Here is a 24193-nt window from a genome sequence, read left to right on the forward strand (position 1 = left end):
TATCTCTGCTTAATATCAAGCTTTGACCAGCTAACATCTACCTGAAATCAGCTGGACGTATAAGTGAATTAAAGTACACTTTTATCTGCTCTTTTGCATATAGTACTTTATTTAATTTATTTACTTGTGTTTTCACTGAATATTAACTCAACTGAAGTTGTGTCTGTCTCTCTACAGAGTACTTTTTAGAATATCTATGTAGCCATTGATAGCAGTGGGGGGTAGTTTCAGCTCATCACTGACATTCTGTCTTACCTTATATAAGTGGTACATTTTGGTTATCTCTGCTTAATATCAGAGCTTTGGCTGGCTAACATCTACCTGAAATCAGCTGGACGTATAAGTGAATTTAAGTATACTTGTATCTGCTCTTTTGCATATAGTACTGTATTTAATTTATTTATTTGTGTTTTTCACTGAATATTAACTCAACTGAAGTTGTGGCTGTCTCTCTACAGAGTACTTGTTAGAATTTCTGTGTAGCCATTGATAGCAGTTGGAGGTCATTTCAGCTCATCACTGACATTCCGTCTTGCCTTATGTAAGTCGTACATTTTGAGTTATCTCTGCTTAATATCAGAGCTTTGGCCAGCTAACATCTACCTGAAATCAGTTGGATGTATAAGTGAATTTAAGTACACTTTTATCTGCTCTTTTGCATATAGTACTGTATTCAATTTATTTATTTGTGTTTTTCACTGAATATTAACTCAGCTGAAGTTGTGGCTGTCTCTCTGCAGAGTACCATTAATAGCAGGGGGGGGGTAGTTTCAGCTCATCACTGACATTCTGTCTACCACAAGAGGAGTGATCCATGGCCCAGAAATTGTAGCCATTGGTTGTTTGAGATGTTTTTTCCACCTCTTTCAACTTTCTGGTTTGAAAGCCGCACTTGTGCCTGTTTCCCGCCTTTCCTATAACTAGCCTAGTCCGGTTACAGAGTTGCTATTTCCAGGATTGTTAGTAAGCTTCTAAGCCCCCCAAGGCTTTCTGTGTTGGAGGGAAGCCTTCTAGCTTATCAGTGGGAGTGGTAAGCACTAGGTAGCATATCCTCCATGGGAAGAGTGATTTTGGCCCAGAAATTGTAGTTTATTTGGCCGTTTGGGCAGTTTTCCATCTCTTTCAACTTGCTGGCTTAAATAACTACGTTTGTACTTCTTCCCCGCCTTATCCGTAACTAGTCTAGTCCAGGTACAGATTTGCTGTATCCAGGACTCTTGGTCAGCTTCTGAACCCCCTAAGCCTTTCTGTGTTGGAGGGAAGCCTTAGTAAGCATTAGCTAGCCTATCCACCACAAGAGGAGTGGTTCCTGGCCCAGAAATTGTAGTTATTAGCCGTTTGGGCAGTTTTTTTTCCATCTCTTTCAAAGTTCTGGTTTAAAAGCCGCACGTGCGCTTGTTTCCCACCTTTCCTGCAACTAGCCAAGTCCAGATACAGAGTTGCTGTATCCAGGACTGTTGGTAAGCTTTTGAGGCCCTCAAGCCTTTCTGTGTTGGAAGAAAGCCTTCTAGCTTATCAGTGGGAGTGGTAAGCACTACGTAGCCTGTCTACCATGAGAGGAGAGGTTCTTGGCCCAGAAATTGTAGTTTATTGACCATTTGGACAGTTTGTCCATCTCTTTCAACTTTCTGGTTTAAAAGACCACATCTGCGCTTGTTTCCCATCTTTCCTGTAACTAACCTACTGGGTAGCACTAGAAATCCTTAAACTGATACAAGCCTTCTAGCTTAGAAGAGATACTTGGGAGTGATTAAGTATCAGTTTTCTGTACTTTCTAGCTGTACTTAACTGTTTTCTGCCTAAACACAGATTTTCCAGCATTTATTGTGATTTAAAAGCTTGTTTATTTCACATTTTGTACTTATTTGACTGCCTGCACTTTTAAAAAGTTGGTTTTTGTTTAAATAATTTGTTTAACTGCTGTAGGCTACACACTAAATTGCAATAGATTTTTCTGATCATTTGTAGTCGTTTAAAGCTGTTTTAAGTGTGTTTTTTACTGTTTTTGCCTTATCATTTCAAAAAAACAAAAAAAATCCTTGTTTCCCACCTTTCTAAGCTAGTATAGTCCAGCTAGTGCTGAATTCTGGACTGTGATACTAGTTTCTGAGTTGCCCATACCTTACTTGGATAGAAGGAATTTTCTCTGTTCACCTGTGAGAGAAGGGAGCTTTGAGCAACCTATCTGTCCCTGAAGGAGTGGTTCCAGCCCAAAAGTTAGTAGTTTATTGGCCATTTTGGGCTAATTTCTATCTCTTTCATTTCCCTACTGTAAAAAATGCTTTTGCAGGGTTTTGTGCACCGGGCAGTGCCGGTTAGCTACGGTTAAATTATTCCAGGCTCCACTAAGTCTACTCTTCAGTTTTTCCCTTGAAACTAGTTTAACTCTCAACATAAGCACTCAAAAAGCATCTTACAGCCCAGCAGTTGCTCAGACCTAATAGCAAGCACTAATATACCCCGACACTGATTGCCCAGCAGGGCAAGGCTCTTTATTCACCCCTCACCAACCAAGCAGCTCACCCAACTATTCAAGCATGACCAAATGGCAACTTCAGGTGCACTCTCCAGTCCAGCTGGTGAATCTGGGTATCCTGAGGCAATGTTACAACTGCCTCATGTACACAGACAACCCTCTCCTCTTACCACAAAACACTGACATATGCGAGAGACGCAATTATACAGCCAAACTGGAAGCTAAGCTGTCTCCACCCAAGACTGGAACAGACAGTCAAGAGGAGAAGGTTAACACTTGCACCACACCTCCAGCCACACACAGACCTACTAAAAACAGCACTGGCAAAAAATACACATAAATAACAAAATCATACTCGGAGGCTCTAAATAAAAACCTGGAAAAGCATCAGAGACCTCCAAAGCAGACATCCAAACAACTTGCATTTCCTGTCACAAACCAGACAACACATACAAGACAAAATCAGTCTGCCACACAATCACAGCCCTTAAGGCGAAATAACATACCTAACACACAAGTAATAGGTGACTCTATAGTCAGGCACACTGACATCCCACTCACTAGGCTGGACAAGCAGAAAGTTACTGTTAGCTGCCTGTCGGGAGCCAGAATCCACCACATAACACAAGCACTCAGGTCACTCCAGAACAAGTACAAATATGACTCTGTCATTGTTCATGTTGGTGTGAATGACTCGAGACGTACCTCCCTGGACTACATGAAAAGAGAGATGGAAGAGCTCCCTGATCATGCAGCCCAGGTTGGTATAACCCTGACCTTGAGTAGCATCCTGCCCTCACCAAGAATGATACCTCAGTATAAAGAAAAAATTATCAATTTCAACAATTGGCTAAGCCTCTGGTGTCATTCAAAGGGGATCCAGTGTCTGTCAACCTGGGACGACATGCTCGACAAGCCGCATTGCTTCGCAATAGACGGCTTACACCTGTCACCCCTAGGCTTTCGAATACTGGCCAAGGCTCATGCTGCCCCATAGTGCCTTTTTTAGGCAAGGCTCAAAAGTCAAACCCACCTCCGTAAACAGCACAAAAACCTGAGGGCTATGCTACTCAACACCAGGAGTTTAAATCTCAAAACGCACGCGCTCGAAGCACTCCCCAGTATGGAGAACGTCGACATCTGTGCAGTAACTGAAACCTGGTTCAAGGCTCCAGAAAGCACTCCAGCACTACCGGGCTACAGCTCATACCACACGTTTCGGCCACAGAACACGGACCGAAACACAAAAGGAGGGGGTGTATCCATATTCATCAAGGATACCTACACCTCCAGGTTAGTGGTGCAGCATGATACCTCTGAGATTATCCATGTGCAACTAACACCGGGCAAATCTGCAATGCAAATTGTGGCCTGCTACAGATCACCCACCACCAGGACACCACTTCACCTTTCTGGAGACACTAGAAAACATGAAGGTCCTACTGAACACCCTGATATTGGGCGATTTCAATTACCCTACCATTCACTGGGAAAACTACTCGAGTGCAAATTCCCAGGCCCAGAGCTTCCTGGAATTCATCAACTCAAATGCCCTGGATCAGCTGGTAAACTCCCCAACCAGAGGTGAAAACATATTGGACCTGGTCATAACCAACATGGGCGACAGGTGTTCCACACCGGAGGTCAAGCCGTCACTGGTTAGATCAGACCATAAACTAATCACTCTTGATGTCCACACCCCACCACCACCCCCAACTAAGGAAACCACAGTAAAAAACATTTCTAAAGCAAACTTCACCTTACTTAAAACAGAAGTGGTAAGTTTCACAGCCCCCATGCTAAAGGATAATGCTGCCCAAGATGCAGAAGCCTTTACAAATGCACTCTATGAGCACCTGCAAGGATGCATGGATCGTGCCATCCCCAGCAAAACCAAGACTCCCTCCTCTAAGAGAAGGAAACCAGTTTGGTGGACCTCTGCAATAAACAGACTATACAATAGAAGGAGGAAACTAGTTCAGAAAAAAAGCAAATCCCAAGAAGGAAAGACATCCCTGATCAGTATCAGTAAGAAACTAAGGTCCCTCATGAAATCATCCAAGGCTAACTTCGAAAGAAAAATAGCCAAGGATTCAAAAGATAACCACAAAGCCTTCTTTATGTTAAGAATCTAAGTGGCAACTCACAGATATGCACTAAACTAGTGCAAAATAGCACAAAATATACTGAACCTACTGATATTGCCAACATCCTGGCAGATAGATTCAGTGCAAACTTTACTACCCTCTCACCTCCAAAAGGGCCCACAACAATACCGGAAAAGTGTAGTGTCCCAAAAATCACAGACGCACAGGTGAAAACAGCCCTTTCAAAAGCCAAAAACACAGCGTCAATGGGACCAGATGGTGTCCCAGGCTGCGTCTTGCACAAACTACAGTACGAACTAACCCCACACCTAAACACGCTGTTCAACCTCAGCCTCTCCACAGGCTATGTGCCCATAGAATGGCGCACAGCAGTAGTTATTCCTCTCCACAAAGGAGGGGCCACAACTGACCCTGGTAACTATCACCTGATAAGCCTGACTAGCCTGGTCTGCAAGGCTATGGAGTGCATCATCATGGAACTCATTAACAAAGACATTGGGAACCTCCAAACACTTGACCTGACCCAGTTCGGCTTTGTTAAGGGCAGACCATGCCTACTAAACCTGGTTGACTTCTTTGAGACAGTTGCCATGGCCATAGACGAGGGAAAGGTGGTTCACAAAGCCTACCTTGACCTCGCCAAGGTTTTCACCACCATTCCCCACTCAGGTATTACAGATAAACTCACCAGCCTGAACATAAACCCCTACATCACGAGATGGGTTGCCACTTGGCTTACAGACAGAACTCACATGGTAAGAATAGAGGGTTCCAGGTCCGACTCTAAACCAGTCACAAGTGGTGCCCCGCAAGGCTCAGTCCTGGGACCCCTACTGTTCGGCATATACTTCGCAGAAGTACAGGCAACACAGGAGGACTATGGCTAACCAAGTTCATCAATGACTGCAAACTGGGAGCCATAATTGACTCTCCGGCTGACACGGACATCCTCCAAAAGGGCCTTACTGAGACGGACACCTGGTGTCAAAGTCATGGCCTCAAGCTAAATGCCAAAAAATGCATAGTCATCCCATTTGGGAAAAACAAAACACCCACGAATTACCATGTAGGTGGCAGTCCCCTTAATACAGAAGAGGTAATAAGAGATCTGGGGACCCAGGTAGATAGTAATCTCTCCTTTGACAATCATATTGTCAAAGTAGTTAGGAAATCCTTCTATGTGGCCCATCTAATTACTAAAGGGTTCAAATCTAGAAATAAAGAGGTTATAGTGCCCCTCTACTCGTCACTCATTAGACCCATCATAGAGTACAATGCCCCATTTGGGATGTAACTCACAAGACACTTCCAACAGCTGGAAAGATCATAAAAGTACCTCACCAAGAGGATTACTGGCCTCAAACATATGTCCTATGCAGCCCGACTGAAAGAACTCCGGCTGTACTCAGTAGCATATCACTTACTCAGAGGTGATCTCTGCCTGACTTACAAAGCCATGTCCAACTCAGAATTGATGGACATGCTCCAGCTAAAGAAATCCAAGTCACTGCGAGCCACGTACTCTAGTGAAATAAACCTCGCCACAATAAATAGAACATGCTGGAGGGATAGATTCCTGTTACAAAGACTCCCCATGCTTTGGAAGAAAATTCCAAATTACATCAGGCAGAGCCCCTCACTAACACTCTTCAAGAGAAACCTTGACGAGTGGATGGGTAACAGAAAATACACCCCTGGGATCACTTCATTGGCTCTGCTGACAGAGGATCAGTTAATTAATCAATGGGGCGGCGAAAGCCGACACACTCTGGCTAGGCTTATAAATGCCCTCAGGCAGATAGCCTAGTACCTATCTATGAACCTATGAACAACATCCAGAACAGAAGGGACAGCTAAGGGTCTGTGCTGTGGTAAATCTAAAAATTCCCTGAGTCTCTTTCGGACTGAGAATAATCCTGGCTTTCCCAATGGAAATGCTCTCTCAAACCAAAAGAAAAATCCTCTAGAGGGGAGGCAGTAGAGGGGAGGCAGAAGGAATGGATTCCTCTGCATCTGAATCCTCAAAAGCAGATAAGGGCATGTCTTCATAATCAGAATCCTCAGAGTCGGAGTCCTGGTCAGATAAAGCTGCTGGGGACAAGTCTCTTTTTCTTTTAGCAGGGGGAAGGCTGGCTTACCCTAATCAGCATGATAAGGTCTTCCACCATTTTAAGCATCTGTGATTGTGGCAAGGAAGCAGGCGCTTGGCCTTAGAAACTCAGTAGTTTTAGAAAGAACTGAAGATGAGAAAGAAGTCATCGGTTTGAGTCGAATATCGGTAGTGCGAAGAACTTCCTCAGAAGCTGGTGTCTGCATAGCGGCTCCGGACCCATCCAAGGTAGAGACATCCGCAGGTTCCATAGTCGAAAAAGAGTCTTGCGGCATACCGGACTCCAAACGGGTCTCAGTACAGCCTACGATCCATCAAAGTGGGCATCAGGGGCTGCAAAAGCACTTCACTGAGTACCGACGAACTGGTGACTAGCTTAACCGAAGCGTTGTTGGCAGTTTTGGACCTGTGCAGTCTGTCTCTGTCTTATCCTTATATTGTTTCAGAAGATCGGCAGTCGGATGGCTTACCGAAGCTATTTCGGAATACAGAGATTGAGAACAAAAGTATTTAGCTACAAAAAGGGCTCAATGACTAATAGTTCTGGCATTGAACAAAGCACAAAAACGGCAGCGAGGTACGTCGTAGTCTGGGTCTAAACAGGTGATGCAGTAAGAATGGAAATCTCGGTGTGGTATTTGCTTTCCACAGGAGAGACAATTATTACCTTTTTCTGACATCGGTTAGAGCAAAAAAAAGGGATCCCCAATGGGGTACAAAGACTTCAACTTCAATTTCGGAAAAGAAAACTCAGGTAGCGGCCGACCGGCACTCTTGCGAACTGCTTCTGCTTCGGGCTCCTCGGCAGGAAAGACTGATGTAATGACATTGGCTGCCTGTTTTTATACCACTTACGACCTGACGTCAGTACTGAAGTGACAGCAACCGACGCAGAAATACTAAGCCTCTGGTATTTGGGCCGACTGAGGGCTACCCCTGGCAGGATAACCCAAGTGTGATGACTGCAACAGTGAAACACGTAGAACATCAGGCAACAGCGGGCTGGAATTTATTGGAGAAAATATCAAACCTCCAACTTACTGTGAACAAATAACTATGGAGGGAAAGGTAATAGAGTGGATTGAGGCCAAGAAGTAGTTTGGACTGCAGGTTCGAGACTGTCTTCCCTACTTGGGATTATTAACAGAGTAAAGGCAAACAGAAATAAATGGTTAGGGTTAGGGGAGTGATGAAAGACCAGCTCTGGTTAAGTTTTTAGTTGAGTCTAGAACAAAAGCTGTTAAGGGATAATTAGTAGGGTATATAAAATACTACAAGCTAATTGCAAGAATCAGTCAGAACAGGTTAGAAAATCTGAGAAGAGAAAACACTGAAAAGCTATATACAAAGCAACAATAAAAAGATATCTCAGGTAGAGACAGGTAATTGGGAACATTGTTTTTTTTTTGGGGGGGGGGGTACCAACTTGGCAGATTTTAAAAATTCCATACAGAGTATTTTGTCAGAAATGTTGGGGGTGGTTGTAACTAAGGCAATAATTCTTCTGAGCTGGAATGTGGGATCTGAAATGCCTCAGCATAATAAGACATTAAGTTTAATGTTATTACTTGAAATTTGAAATCAAAATCCAAACCGACACTGAATGAAGTACTGAATATTGTAAAGGAGACCATGGAACTGGAGGTGAGATCTATAGAAAAAGGAAGGAGCAAATTACATAGAAATAGATGGAATATGTGAGAAAAATTAATTTGGAATAACACTCAGGAGGAGGAGAATTGTAATTTAAGGGAAGGCAGAATTTGAGAAATTTATGTAATGTTGAAGTAAATGATAATTGTTAAAAAAGAAAATATATGCATAATGCATGAAACCCATGAAAAATGTGCGCAACAGTTTGTTTTCTTTTCTATAACTGTATGTCTGCCCATGTCATTGTTTATGAATTTAATAAAGGTGCTTATAAAATGGACTGTAACTAAATGCCTAGAAAGTACAGTTGTGTAAGTAAACTTACCATAACAGTAGATGTTTTAATGATCGCTGCTACCAAAACTATATGGTTTATATCCTGCTAATGCTATAACATCCAGCCAGCTTCCAAGGCTTTAGAGCCCTTCCACATGCCCAAACCTTTAGTCAGCTCAAGCTGAGCTGATTAATAGTTAGATTTGAGTGTCAAGCCCTTCAGAGATTTAATGCCAACAGAGAGAGGGAGGGTAAAAACCTAAGCGAACAGTGCTAAGAAAAGAAAAAAAATACATGTCCACAGCCTAGCAAAAAAATTGTACAAACATTAAGGGGGTGGAGGGAGGGAGCAGCTACTCCAGCAGTGATCATTTGAACCATCTTCTATTATGGTAAGTTTACTTACAAAACTATACTAAGTTCATCAGTATAATCACTGATGCAGTAGTCTATGATATGTAGGTAGATTACTATGGCTTAAAAGAACTGGGAGGAGGAAGAAGGTTACAGCAGCCCCTGGATAACGGTCCAAATAAAGCCTGCCCTAGACCTGGAATAGGGTTCTCTAGTTTATAGTGCTTTGTAAAGGTATGAAGAGAGAACAAATTTCCTGTTTCTAGAATACTTCTAGAAGCCAACCCTTTCCAAACAGCTATAGCATAGATGAAACCAAGTTCCTGGTAGAGTGAGCCATGACCCTGCATAGAAAAGTTTTGCTGTGGTGAGAATCAGGCTGTCCTTTCTTCTTATCCTCACAAGAGATGAGCAACTGATCAGAAGCTCAAAAAGATTTTGTTCTGTTAAGATACTACCTGGGTTGTCTGTGGACATCCAAGGAATGAAGTACCTTTGTCAATCATTTTTAGGTTCTGGAAAGAAAACAGGGACATGGATAGTCTGGCTTAAAGGAAAATTGGATACCACTTTAGGCAGAAAAAAGGATAAACTCTCCAAAAATAAATATCCTTGTGGAGAAATGGATAAGGCTGACCCACTATAACAACCTGCAACCCAGATAGTCTTCATGCAGAGGTCAGAGTAATGAGTAAGGCTGTTTTCCATATCAAGAACCTCAGAAAAGTCTGATGACATAATTCAAAATGGATCAAGTATTAGTTTTTCTAGCACATAATTGAGATCTCAAGGAAGAGCCACTGGTTTTATGGAAGGTTTCTTAAACACAGATTCCCTTTCAAAAACATTTTGACATGAGATTGCACTGAAAGAGGGGAATCCATGGGTAGACATGCTGAAATTGAAGAGAAATGATCATTGACTGAGAAGTAAGACAAGCCATATGATCATATATCAGCTCACACAAATCCTGTAAAACTAGAGAAACATGAGCCCTGAGTAGGTGCTAGCTCTTTTGTTTGCAACTAGAACACCTTTGCATTTGCTAATGCATCATTTTCTCATAGCAGTCTTCCTTGTCTCAAATAATACTTGCTGCATGTCCTAAGAAAAAAAGGTGCCTAAAGAGTATTAAAACCATATAATATAGGCAGTCAATCGAGGTTGCCTGTGGTTGGGATGTATACGTCAAACACCCCTGATCTTGTGTGTGTAATCTAGTCTGTGAGGAAAATTGTGGTAAATTCCACTGTCATTTCCAAAAGAAGGGAGAACCACTGTTGTCTAGGCCGAAAAAGAGTAATCACAATGATCTTTGGAGAGTCTTTATGAATCTTCAGAAGTCCCCTTTAAATCAGTAGAAAGGACAGAAAAGCATACAGGAACATTCCTGTCCAAGGAAAAGAAAAGTAATCTGTCATCCAGATGTTCTAACATTGAGTCCTGGAACATAATTTTGCCAGTTGATTGTTTATTGAGGAGGCAAAAAAATTTACTTGAGGAGTTCCCACAGATAGATTAAATCTTGGAAAACCCTCTGATTCTGTTTCCATTTGTGAGGGTCTGACTTTGTCCTGCTCAGCTTGTCTACCACACAGTTTTGCTCTGACAGGATGCAAGATACCAGCAGAGTGACACTGTACTGTAAAGCTATATCCCTTGCTTACTTGGCTAGTCTGTCCAGGGGATAAGATCCGGTTACCCTTGCTTATGTACAACATCACTGTGGTGTTGTTTATAAACAACTGAAGAGGTCTGTGGGACCACAGATGATTCAGAGAGTTGAGAGCATTTATCAGCACTAGCATCAAGTAGATATGTATGTGTGCAATCCAGTAAAGTTAACATAAACTAAGTCTGCTTGTAGGATCACACTATTTTTTTATTTATTTATTTTACATTTGTTGACCGGGCTAGTCCAGCTGGATATATGTCCATTTTCAGTGGAGGCCCTGGGAGAAAAGCTCCAGAAATTTCAGCATTATAAAAGGTCAAGACAAAGACATTGACATTTTTTTTTTACAATATTACAAGGAAAAGAAAAAAAAATTATCAATGAAATAGATGAGCAAGACTGAGTCAGATGCATTAGAAATGGTGAATTACAAATCTTTATAACATATTACAAGCTTAGGATTTTATATTATGAATTCTGTTATGGAAGGAAAATGAAATCTAAAACTAAACTAGTTAAAGGTAGTAGTTTATAATAATTGGTACTAAGTTCACACAAACACAGGAAAGAAAATGCAGGAGATCAATAGATAGAGTATAGAAGAACAGCAAACCAGGATGATTTATAGTGTTCTTACTCACTTAAGCTATGATACTATATGAAGGTGATTGTTCATTCTACAGTATTTACATGAGGAAAAAATCCTAAGGAAGGGTAAGCTCGCTAATAATTAGTGAGTAAACACAAGTTCATGATCATGAGAGACTGGGAATAATGAAAGTCTAGTTAAAAGTCAGGTGCACTACAGGGACAGCTGGGTGTCCATGTACACTCACCTGCAGTAGGTAGCTGTATTGGTACATACTTTGTACTAGAGGATGTGCCTCCATAGAAGCCTCAACAACATCTATACCACTGGTATGTACTACAGCCCATAATAATGGGAAATAAACTTAGCAGGTTTTTGTGTAGCCCACAATAACTGCCAGTACATAGCTTGTCATAACTGTCACCCCACCAAAACAGGGCAAACTATTTACTTTGCTTTCTTTTTTCAGACTACTTCTTACTCCTTTTCTTCCTTTAACACAGTATCTTCCAGCTAATTCTCTAACTACTTAACCACACATGCAGAGCTCTGCTTACTCTTCCTGGGCTTTTCTACTGCTCCCTGTTATTCTCCCTCCCCCCTCTTAGTTTTTATTTCTCTGGAATCTTTCTTAATTTTTGCCATAGCCAAAGCTCACTGATTGTTTTTAACACTGTTACTTTACTGATTCAGTGGTTGGACCCCGCTCTGTTCACCCTAGCTACACTCACGCTCACTCCACTTCCCTACCCTACCCCCAAATCCTGCCACCCTCCTAAGCTACATTTAAAATATCCCAAATCCACCCCTACATTTCCTCCAATTCCTCCAATCTACCTCTGCATCAAAACAATCAGAAGATAACCCAATTGCGGTTGCCCTACAATTAGCATCTCTGACTCATTTATTTAAAGTGCTATACCCAGCTTGTCCTTTGAGAAGTTATACTGCTGTAACTAGAACTATTCTTGTCCAGTAACATTTTACAGTGCAAACTAATATCTCCAGCAAAATCTAACTTGCATATTATAAAAATGGCTCTGACTCAAACCCTATTAGTGTACGTCCAGCATATTAGCACGCTTTACCAATTACCATATCTCCCAAATAAGTGTAATTAATAGTTCTACAATCCCATACTCACTACACCAACAGTTACCAAGTCTATCAATCACCACAGCACTCACATATCAAGCACCACATTACCCACACTGTGCCAACAAACCTTCTTAGATTTTTTCAATTACAAGCATCTTAAATCTAAGTATGTTAACATATGCAATCCAATAAAACTAAAGCACAAATGCATTTGGCTACATACATTCCTTCATAACATTTCCACCCAAAATATCACTGGAGACATTCACCCAAACCCTGGCCATACACAACAGCAAAAACCCTGCACTAATAGCACAGTATTAAATGAATTATTCTCTTTTCCTCTCCCATCCATCAATTCCATCCTTCTCTTCCTAAATATCAGTCCTAGAAGTATATACAATAAATTCGAAGACATATGTGCTTATATTGCCACATACCCCTCCAGACATAATCACAGCATAAACATATGCTTACCAGCATTTAGCTGAGACTATTTATTTTCTTTTTGCTAAAGTTAGATAAGGGAGCAAAGAAGCCCTTGGAAAACTTAGGGAAGGAGGGTTGAAATATCTGAGAGAGTACCTGAATCTGCTTTCCTCTCACATCACACTTTTTGATTACTTCTGCAGAAGAACAGTAGAAGATCCAAAAACTAGATCTGTATCCAAGAAAGAATTCAAAATTTCACCCTTAACATCCACTGGGAGGTTCTGAGAATGCATGCAGACAAACCTACTCAGAACAGTTCTGGTAGCAGCAGTCCTGAAGTGGCATCCACAGATCCAGCGGCACATTTCAAGCTATTAGTAGTGACTTGGGAAACAGAAGAAACCAAATTACATGAAGCAGATTTCTCCTCACATGAAGAAGCTGATGCTAAACATTCCTTATACTTTTACAAATAGCCAGGATAAACTTCAACATACAATCCTGACAAATGAGAATTTTAAAAACAAAAGTTGCAGAAGCCTACACTCTCCCAAACTTGCCAAAAGCCTTCCCAGCATTGTCAGAAGGAGAAGGATTAGTATTAATGAAATGTTTAGCAGCAGCTGTGTTCAGTAAAGCAATTGTTGCTAGGTCGGGTCTGGGATTACTGCATAAAAACTTAAAAGACTAAGGAACTTTATGTAATCTATCTGCTTTTTTTAGGGGCCTGAGGTTGTAACAAAAACATTCTCCAAGGCAGACATAATTGGAGGAACATGTGAAACTTCATGAAATTCAATTTGTAACACATTAAATTTTCTGAGGGACTGAGAAACTTCACTGTTTTCTCACTGAAAAAATGATTTATTCTGGAAATATTCTTAGAGAAAGGGAATCCTTCTCAGGGACTATCAAATACCACACTCTCATAAGAATCTGAATCAGAAATCTGTGAAGATCAACCTGCATCTGTCCCTTAAACCCCCCCCCCCCCCCCGGTTCAATGTCTTGAACCTCTTCAGGGAAAGAGGAATCCCTTTTTCTCTTACCAGAAATAGATTTAAAACAAGAGACAAAAGCCTCAACTAGACCCTGAGCTAAGACTAATAAATTACTCCTATCCAGAGTAACTGAAACAGGAAAAGACACGTTTAGTTTTTTTGCTTCTTTTTGACAGGAGTTTCTGAAAAAAAGACACAGAAATGCCTGAAACAGCCTTCTTAGGGATTGGCACAACATTCTGGCTAAGCAGAGGCACTTTCTCTGCCCTTTCTCCCATGACAGACAAAAGTGGTTTTCCCTTGCCCACTAATGGTACTCCAATAGCTATAGAGGACATGTCTAACCCTCGGTCCATGGTGGCTGTAAGAACTAAAGAACTACACCAAAGGGCTCCAAAGAAAGAGATGAGTGGTCCAAGGAACCAGCTTTGGCCACAGCAGAGTCACTCACCTGCAGTGCACAGCAGAGTCACTCACCTGCAGTGGAGGCAAACTACCAGCCTGCTGTTGTGGCAACGGCCAATTAACAATTTATTTATTTATTTTTTTTTTTTGTGGCTGGATGAAGGTAGAACTGAGGAACTCATACACTGTTTCATGGTCGAGCCTAAATAGTGCCTAGTTGTAGGAGAAGTTTAGTAGCAATAGTTGGTAAAATGTAAAAGTAATTCCCCTCACCACCCACTCAAAAATAAAAAATAAATAAACAAGGCACTTTAACTTACTCCAGAAACAAATAAAACAACAGTTTTCCCAAAAAAAGTAAAAACATAGTTTTAAACACATTTTTTACAACATTTTACCACAAAAGTAAAAAGTAATGCTCACATTTAAAAAAGTCAAGCGACAGTCAACAAAACACTTTCGTAGCTTGAATGTTAATATTTTATAGAGAAAATACGTTTTCTGTAATAAAATAAAAGTCTACAGCTTTTCTCACAGAAAGGAACTTATCTGCCCAGAAATGGAATAATTTTAGCAGTGTGTCGATCCACAAAAGCCCACTAAGTAGTGCCTTCTTTGGCAGCAGGAAAGCTCTGTAGGGCTTGAACTGACTAATGATTTGGGCATGTGAAAGATGCCCTGACGCTTTGGAAGCTGAACGACTGTTATATCCTTATCAGGATATAACCAATATAGCTAAGACTACTGCAGCAATGATTCTAATCATAAACATCTGTAAGAATACACATCTGATGTAGTGAGAAAGAAATCAACTTAAAAAATGATGCTTTTGAGCTGGAAGAGACTGAGGCACCTAAGGCCTGTAAAACAGTTGATATCTCTACTTTACTGGTAGATAAGAAAGTTTATAACAAGAAAATAAGAGATCCAAAGAAAAACACACAATAGTAGAAGCAAGGAAGATTATGGAGTAAATAAAAGAGATGGAATTAAAGAGCAGGGATGCCTAACAACTGGGAAAAACAACCCTGAGCAATTTTTTTTCCTTTGTCCTGGCAACAATCAATAATGGGATAGTGTATACAGAAGTAAAGCTGGGAAAGGAAACAAAACAAATTATTATTAGGGAAATCCAATAAGTAATTGAAATAAGGTTAGAAAGTAATTAGGCATGGGTAGAAATGAAAGAGAAACTAGATAATATGTACATTACTAGGTGAGGTTTGTGGGGATTTCCCTCCATAGGCAATTATCAGACAAAGCTAGGTGATCCTAGTTTAAACTATTTCAGAGCTGAGTGAGAATTTTAAAAGAATGGATGACCAAAACTGTAAACATGGAGTGGCTACAGAATATAAATGCATGTTCTATCAAGTCCAGAATTAACATGATATGTTTGTGAAGTACATCATGCACGAGTATTACACAGTTTTTTACAGTATGCAACTTGTGAAGAAATAAAAAGAAAATGTGCACTGCAAGCTAAGAAAAAGAAAATGCGTCTCTATCTTCTCCAACCTCTACCATCCTATTAGGAAAAGCAATCCAGAACAGGGCACAAGAATTTGTAAAAGTGACTATCGCTCCCCTACGTGCATTAATTCAATGGAACATTTCTCTGTAACCTTGTATAACTTCTACAGAATAGTTCCCAACTTGGGTTTCCCTCATAGCTTTAAACAACTATAAGCAAAATCTCTTGGTTTCAAAGATCATGAACCAGCACATAATGTGCTTCATTTTGCCCTAAATATTGTGTCTAGCTTATATAAAATGGGTGCTCTTGATTTTATTTTTTTGTAATACTATTTTATGGAATAGCAAATGCTCCCAGTAATTCAGCTTCAAAACTTCTTAGGATTCATCCTAATGTCTCTTTCTTGAAACCTTACAGTAATAAAATTCTGCCTCTTATTTTTATTTTCCATTTTGCCTTCTCCCTTATTTAACAACTCAATACACCTTAACAGATTCACGATACCTGCAAGATGCTTCCTTAAAATACTTCTATATCTTTGCATGTTTCTGAAATAACTCATCTTTCTTGCTTTTTTTTTGTGTATCCACTTTACCTTTAAATAAGCTTGTTTTCAAGACAGTAACATCTGTACTCAGAATAGTCAGCAAACCAAGATCTTTGCCCAACTGCAAATACACTTTGCTTGGGTCAGTGACACAGAGGGATAAAATTCCCAGCATTGACCCCCTGGCAACCTAAATTCAACTAGACGCATGGCCACTGGAAGTGTGTGTGTGTGTGTGTGTGTGTGTGTGTGTGTGTGTGTGTATAGAGTGAACAGCTTGCTTCAGCTCACCTATCCTGTGGGGTTGGGAATGGTGGTCAGGTTGGCTGCTTCACCACATGCAAATGGAGACCTGTAGGCAGCAACACTGCAGCCATGAAGGAGTGTTTAGCATGGCTTACCTAGCTGGTGATGATAGCTCAAGTTACTGTGTGGGGGGATACTCACATCCATGGGAAAGAAGTAGTAGCCTTTCGCTTCAAGGTGATGCGAGTGTTCATATTAATAATCAGAGATGGGCTTAGGGATTATAGTAAAAACAGCCCCAATGTTTGATGCATGTGAAGTCATTAACAACTTTCATGGCTGTCTGGATGACAGCCATATCAGATTGTTTTTCACCTTCGCAACACAGATGTCTTTCAGTGGTGGAGGAATGAATGAGCTCAATACTGGGATAAGGGAAAATGTATTGGTAGGGCAGGGTCTGAAGGTGAGCAGGCACAAAGGTAAAACTAAAACACACACACAGAAAAAAATCTACAGCATTTTTCTCTTTCATTTTCAGTTTATAAGCATCAACAATTTTCCTATTGTTTTCAAAATCTTCCATTATGGTTGGTATGGCTGCCAACCACTAGTCTAGCTGGAGCAAGATTCTCCAACTGGAGAGAGATTGGTTTAACTTGCATTCTGAAAGGAAGCATCCAGAGAAAAGATCCTGATCACTGCGGAAACACGTCAAGCTTATTAATGATCCTTTCTCTGGTCTACTTCATGCTAGGCATCACTTCATTACTCCCAAGCATGCACAACCAAGAGACTGTATTTCTCCTGGCCATCTCTCAATTCAGCTGTTCAATTCAGTTCAGATGGTCCTTAGATTGAAATCACAATGTTAAATGGCGCTTTTAAATCATTAGTAATAAAGCAGGAGTGGATAGCAACTTTGGAATCTGATCTCTAAAAAAGAACACTACGTTTATCAGGCTTAAACTTATGCTCTTCCTTTCTTTAGGCACTGAGTATGGAAACTTTCCTGCAATAACAAGATCTAGAAAGTGGCAGTCAAGATTCAGGGACTGTAAAGTTGAGCACATATAGTAATTCAGGCAAAACTGCTTGGCTATGTAAGCCATGGTGAGTGGCTCCTGCATCTGTCAGCACTGAGATTTCTGTAATAAATGTGGGACAACAAAAGAATATCCCATTGGCTGGACCAACTACATAAATCTTGAATGGAAGTATACTGTTAGTGACATTACATTCCGACAAACTTAAGGCTCTGTGGAGATCAATGTAAGTAATCTGCAGAAGATTCTGAAACGGACGACATTTAAAGTTACTGATTACCTGACAGTGGAACAACACATTTATCAATGAGAATTGCAAAGTACAGTCTATATCCCACCTGTTAAAGACCATGGTGTTTTGAGACAACAAATAAAAGAAGATTTCTAAGAAAATAATGACAGCTGAAGGATGTAGTGGTGTGAATTTACAGGTTTATCGAGGAAACAAACTAGAGATTATACAATCACTTTGAGTGCATCGATAACAGCCAGTTAAAGTGAATATTTCTGCGATATTAACAACTAGATCATCCTAATTAGAAACTGTTAACAGACTGTCTGAAGACCAGACAACAGTATACACCTGACATCATTATTTACAGATAAGGAAGCGTGATGTAGTATTAGACTGTCTGCCCAGACAGACAAGTTATTTTATATCAGCAGGTCTGGGCAGTCATTACAAAAGAAATAAAAGAAAGAAAGAAAACAGAAGCTGAAGGAAACATCTGAAAAGACCAAGGTAGAGAAAACATAGATGTTTTCATGTAGACCACCCGTAAACAAGTGTTGACAAAGTGAATCTGAATAAGAATTTGGATGTCGGGGTAACTAAGATGAAACCCTTGGTCAGATGATTAAAAATAACACTAGCAAGCTGATACTAACTGTTAATATTGCACCATTAGGTGGATGAAGGACATAGTGGCGATGTTGTCAAGTCATGCAAGATGACTGTTGTTGGAAAATTTATACTACTAGGAGGAATAATAACATAATGATGTTGTGGTCAGGCCTTAGGCCACGAGTAGTAGATGAATCAAGTTGGCTTAGTTAAGAAAACAGAAACTCAAACATATGCAAGTGACTGAAGAGACAATTACTAGCAAAGGAAACAAAATTCTAAATGTTCATGAATTAACAACTTGACAGCCAAAGTCACTGATGTCTTGAATAACTTCAAAAAATGAGAACCTCATCATTACAAATATGATCTTCACGTTTCAGTAACATGCACTTAAACAAATGAGCCAGCTGATCTAAAAAGTACCTTAGCATTTCTTTCTAACATACCTTATTTCTACAAAGAAAGCCCAGCAGTGTGCACCACTGTTCCTGTTTTCCGCCTCCTCCGACCACAGGTGCTCTCTCATAACCAAGCAAATTAACAAATCGAGCTGCCTGTCTTGGAGTGTCTAGTAACCGCCCTGCACGTACAGGTCTTACATAACAGCAAACAGGACGATTCACACCATTTTCATCCTGAAAGTAATGGAAAGCCTGATGAAACGTTTCAAAATGCATACACAAAAAATAACAATTGGAATACAAAGCAAAAATACATCAAAGTCATATTTCTGCCTGCAAATTCAGAGGTAGTAATGGCAAAAATAATAAAGTCACAAATGAAACAAATTTAAGTCAATGCAAAACTGCATGCATAATAAAGAATACTAACACTGTAGCTGAAAAAAAAATTGTAATAACTTGAAGGCAGACCTTTAGTATAATCTCATAATGTAATCTCCAACACCATGCAACGTTTTTTGTCTAGAAGTGTATCAAAAACCATGCCCATACATAATATCAACATCCAACTTCAGTTACACTATACACACGAGGAAAGAAACATGGGAAAGAAATGGACAGCAACAGAGGGAAATAAAGCAAGATTCACAGCAAAGATATGTACAGATTCTCTCATATGTTTATTAAAATACCATTTTTACAATAGCACTATTTTATACATTAGGCATCTATTGCAGTAGGGCATCACATCAAACTAAATCAATACCCAACAATTTTAAAGCTTTAGGAAAATGAGAACTGTACACACGGTTTAATCAATTTGTTGTGGATAGTGAGTTCATCACATGACAGCAGTGCTCTGCTTGAGGCACCAAGATAACTCATTTTCCATATTTATTATTTAATTTTGAAATCATAATGATAGTTTCTCATACTCTAGTTTAAGGAGCTTGTTAGTACAATTAAAGCAATAATGACAATTACCCCAAACTGATTAAAACAAAATAACCCCCAAATAAAACTGGAAGTGGATCCATAGCATCAGTAAGCTTTATCTTCTTCTTCTTTTTTCGGCTTTTCCCGGTTAGGGGTCGCCACAGCGGAACACCTGTCCGCTCATGATTGGCAGTGGAGTTTGTTGGTGTCGAGTTGCCAGCCCAGCACCCAACATTCCACAGAAGGCACACACTCACACCTAGGGCCAATTTAGAGAGTCCAAATAATAATAATAAAAAAAAAAAAAGCCAGTGAGATAGCATAGTGGTTACAGCTTCCGCTTTGCATGCAGTCATTCATGGTTCGAGCCCCAATTAAGGCCGTTCACTTTAGTACACATCTATGAACCTATATTCACCCAGGGGATCACTCCAGTGGCTCTACTCAACAGAAGCACTGGGAACTGAAGTTGGGTGGCACGATGCCAGGGCAATCCTATGGGCTAGGCCTGTAAAAGCTCCAGGGCCATTAGCCTAGCACACACCTATGAACCTAAAAGGAAACTAATTTTTACCAAAAGTAAGAAGAGTAATTACCAGGATGTTATAGAGTCCTTATCACTGAAATAAACAAATAACTTAAGAGCTTAATAAAATCCATCAAAGCCAAGTTTGAGGCTAAAATGGCTACCCAAGCCAAAGACAACCACAAGGCAAAAGTACAACTCAGCAAAGAATGATGTTACCAACAAAGACTGAAAATATAGCTAACCTACTGGCCAATAAATTTAGCTCTAATGTTACCCTCTCTCTCTCTTCCCTCTTTCTGTCCCTGAAGATATACCTGAAACTGGTAGAGTCATGACTCGCCTCCAGCTATCACACAAGACCAAGTCCTAAAAGTGTAATTAAAAGCTAAAATTACTACAACAATGCGTCCTAACAATATCCCTGGATGCATCTTAAATAGCATAAAGCATTATTTAACCACACCTCTAACATCAATGGTGAATATCAGCCTCCATACAGGTTCTGTACCAAGCAAATGGAGAACAGCTACAGTCATTCCTGTGCATAAGGGAGGACCTTTCAGGGACCCAGGCAATTACAAACACATAACTCTGACCAGCCTCATATGTAAAAACATGGAAAGACGTATCATAGAAATAATCAATCAGAACATAAGGAATCTAGAAACGCTGGACCTGTCTCAGTTTGGATGAAAAAGTTTCCAAAACAATGGATAAAGGCAAAATGGTACATACCACATACACTGACCTGGACAAAGCTTTTGATTTAATTCCCTAAGCTAAATAAACAAGACATAAACCCTTATGCCACCCACTGGATTACCAACAGGCTCACAGACAGGATGCAGGAAATCAAAATAGGGGAATTTAACTCCACAAAGGGCCAACTCATCAGTGAAGTCCCCAGGGTTCTGTACTGCCACCCTTCTTTTTGGCAACTACTTTTCTGAAGTAAAAGCCAATACCAAAGGGCTGTGACTGGCTATGTTTGCAGAGGACCACATGCTAGGAGCAGTCACTGAATCCCAAAATGATTTAGTCATTCTGAATGAAGTTTTGTCCCAAATAAATAGCTGCTGTTAAAATGATGCACTGAAACTGAATGCCAGAAAATGCATGACTGTATTATTTAGGAAGTCATCTATTGCAAGGAACTACCACATTAACAATATGCCCCTAAGAGTTGATTGATGGAATGCTCACAAAGATACCTTACTAAAAGGATACAAGGCCTAAACAGCATGTTCTACACGGACCAACTCAAAGGCTTTTTTTGCTATACTCAGTATCCTACAGACTGCCAAATAGTGACCTGTGTCTGGCATGCAAGGCATCTTCCGACCCAGTACTGATGGATTTACTGCACATCAGCAAGTCCAGTAGCATAAGAAATACTTGGTCTAGGGATCTAAACCTCTTCTGCAACATCAACAGAACAGTTTGGAGGGACAGGTATATCTTGCAGAGAAGTCTGGAATAGATTCCCCATCCACATTATAGGTTCAGCCCTGTCCATATTTAAGCTTAACATGGATCTACAGAAGGGAAACAGAAAACTTACCTCAGGACTGCCCCCTATACTACAAATGGACAGAGGTAGCTCCTAAACGCTTTATCCAATGAATGGGTCTCCTCAAACTATCTATGGGATGATTCCAGTTATTCTCATTAAGGGTAATATATAATTATCAACCATGGAATAGGTAAGGCCAATCTGTACCCAATTGGTACAGGTTATTTTGAGCACAAAAAAGGAAACAGGGTAGGCTTAAAATGGCCTGCAAGGGCAGTTAGCCTAGTACTTACCTATGAACCTATACCCACACTATTTATACACTTACTAAAAGCCTTTGATACACTTTCCTATGACAAGCTCTTGTTTCAACTAGCATTCTCAGGCCTGTCCCATCCCACCCTCTCCTGGTTCTAAAGTTAAGTCAGACAGAGCAAAAGCTGTTAAATGGCAATAGAACTACTCCACCGTCCTACCAGTGTCTATGCTTGTTCAACACATTTATTAACAATTTGTACACTGCTGTTAAACAGCCGACCTAATAAAATACGCAAAGGATTCTACTCTTATATGCTCTGCCCAGAATCCTAATCAGCTTAAGGAATTCACTCAGGACTCCTTCACCTACACAAAAACTTAGCTGGCCAAATAAGATCTCATCCTAAACCCAAAGAAGACAGAACTACACCTTTTATCCATTAAGTCCAACACTGGCCTAAAAACAAACTTCAAAATCACCTCCTCCAACAACACAATATCTGAAGTAGTCCCCAACACTAAAGTACTAGGTGTCACTGCTGACAACAACTTGTTGAATATGCAAGTCAAATTTCAAGTTATCAAAAAAAACAAAAGCACTAAAAGCTGACTTTTAGACAGAGTTAAAAACTATCTCAATAAACGTAGGAGGACAGCCCTCATCTCCTATCTTCTTCCCACACTGGTATATGCCTTATAAATTGTCTCCAATTTCCAGGCCACACAGAAGAGCAAACTTGAACAGTGCTATAATAAAGAAGAGCAAACTTGAACAGTGCTATAATAAAGAAGACAAACTTGAACAGTGCTATAATAAAGAAGAACAAACTTGAACAGTGCTATAATAAAGAAGAGCAAACTTGAACAGTGCTATAATAAAGAAGACAAACTTGAACAGTGCTATAATAAAGAAGAGCAAACTTGAACAGTGCTATAATAAAGAAGACAAACTTACTCTTCTCATTACTGCATTGTCCTTAAGCACCTTAAATGGCTAGAGCTATCACAGTACCTCACCCTCTCTCTCTCTGTTACAAAAAGCATACTCTGAAGTATATTACTACACTGTGTAGTACATTATGCTGAAAGGTGCCCTACCATAGGCTCTTTGCTACAAAGGTACATCACCAATCAGCAACTCTTTTCTAGTGATAACACTTCCTCATGGTTCAAAAATCCAGCTGCTTAGCTGGAGATGTTCTGTACTCCAGCCATGTCTCCAAGACCTGAACTCCATCCCACTTCCTATTAGACTTGCTGAAAACCCACACATTTTCAACAGTAAACTAAAACTCGCTAAGATTAAAAAATAAACTGAATTTGGCTTCCCCAGCTACAACCATACGTTGCTGTATTACTCTTTATAATTTTCATAAAATGATCTTACTCCTTGCTGCATAAAACAAAATGTAAACCATTACTAGCCATAGACCTCTATTTTCAAGTCTATGCCACTACCACAATAACATGTGATGTACTTAAAATTTTGTTAAACTACCTCAGCAGTGAAACTGTAGCATTGTTTCAACACTCATTAAGTGTAATGTTTCAAATATGCAGTATGTTCTCTTTGGTATTAACATGTCTTAATATTATTAAGTACAAATGTATAATGAGCTGGATTCGTTAACAGTTACACTAAGTGCAGCTATCATGCACGCAGAGCAGCTCACCTTGAGCATGATAGCATGCCATTTTGTACTCATTAAATGGCTCTACACTTAGTACAGAGCTGCAAAACAAAGGTAACAGCAGAGTATGCTAATGATAGCATAAGTAGCTACATAGGGTCATAGGTAGGTACTAGACTATCAGCCCAAGGGCCTAAGTAAGCCTAGCCAACAAGTTTCCCTGGCTTACTCCACCCAAGAAAGTTAATTTCCTGTGCCCCTGTCGAGCAGAGCCACAGAAGTGATCCCCGGGGTGTATTTCCTATTTCCCATCCACTCATCAAGATTTTTCTTGAAGAGTGCTAATAAGGAACTTTGCTTGACATAGATGGGTACTTTGTTCCAGAGTATAGGAAGTCTCTGGGACAGGAATCTATCCCACCAGCATGTCCTGTTTATTGTGGTGACAAGGTTTAGGTCCCTAAAGTGTGTAGCTCAGAGTGATTGGGATTTCTTTAGGTGTAGCATGTCCAACAGCTCTGGGTTTAACATAGCTTTATATGTTAGGCGGAGATCTCCCCAGAGTAGGCGATATGCTACAGAGTA

At 40.2% G+C, this 24193-nt stretch overlaps 1 protein-coding gene across 1 annotated transcript in view; it reads right to left on the minus strand.

Annotated features, from left to right (window-relative positions):
- CEP76 (centrosomal protein 76) overlaps positions 1 to 24193 on the minus strand; it is a 1583298-nt gene that overhangs the window by 471021 nt on the left and 1088084 nt on the right. Inside the window, exon 8 of the mRNA XM_044067192.1 lies at positions 18787 to 18975. Within this exon, the coding sequence (XP_043923127.1) occupies positions 18787 to 18975 (189 nt within the window). The remainder of the gene's footprint in view (positions 1 to 18786; positions 18976 to 24193) is intronic.

The sequence above is a fragment of the Protopterus annectens genome, chromosome 3.part1, assembly GCF_019279795.1.
Source record: "Protopterus annectens isolate FY-2018-M chromosome 3.part1, PAN1.0, whole genome shotgun sequence".
Classification (NCBI taxonomy): Eukaryota; Metazoa; Chordata; order Ceratodontiformes; family Protopteridae; genus Protopterus; species Protopterus annectens.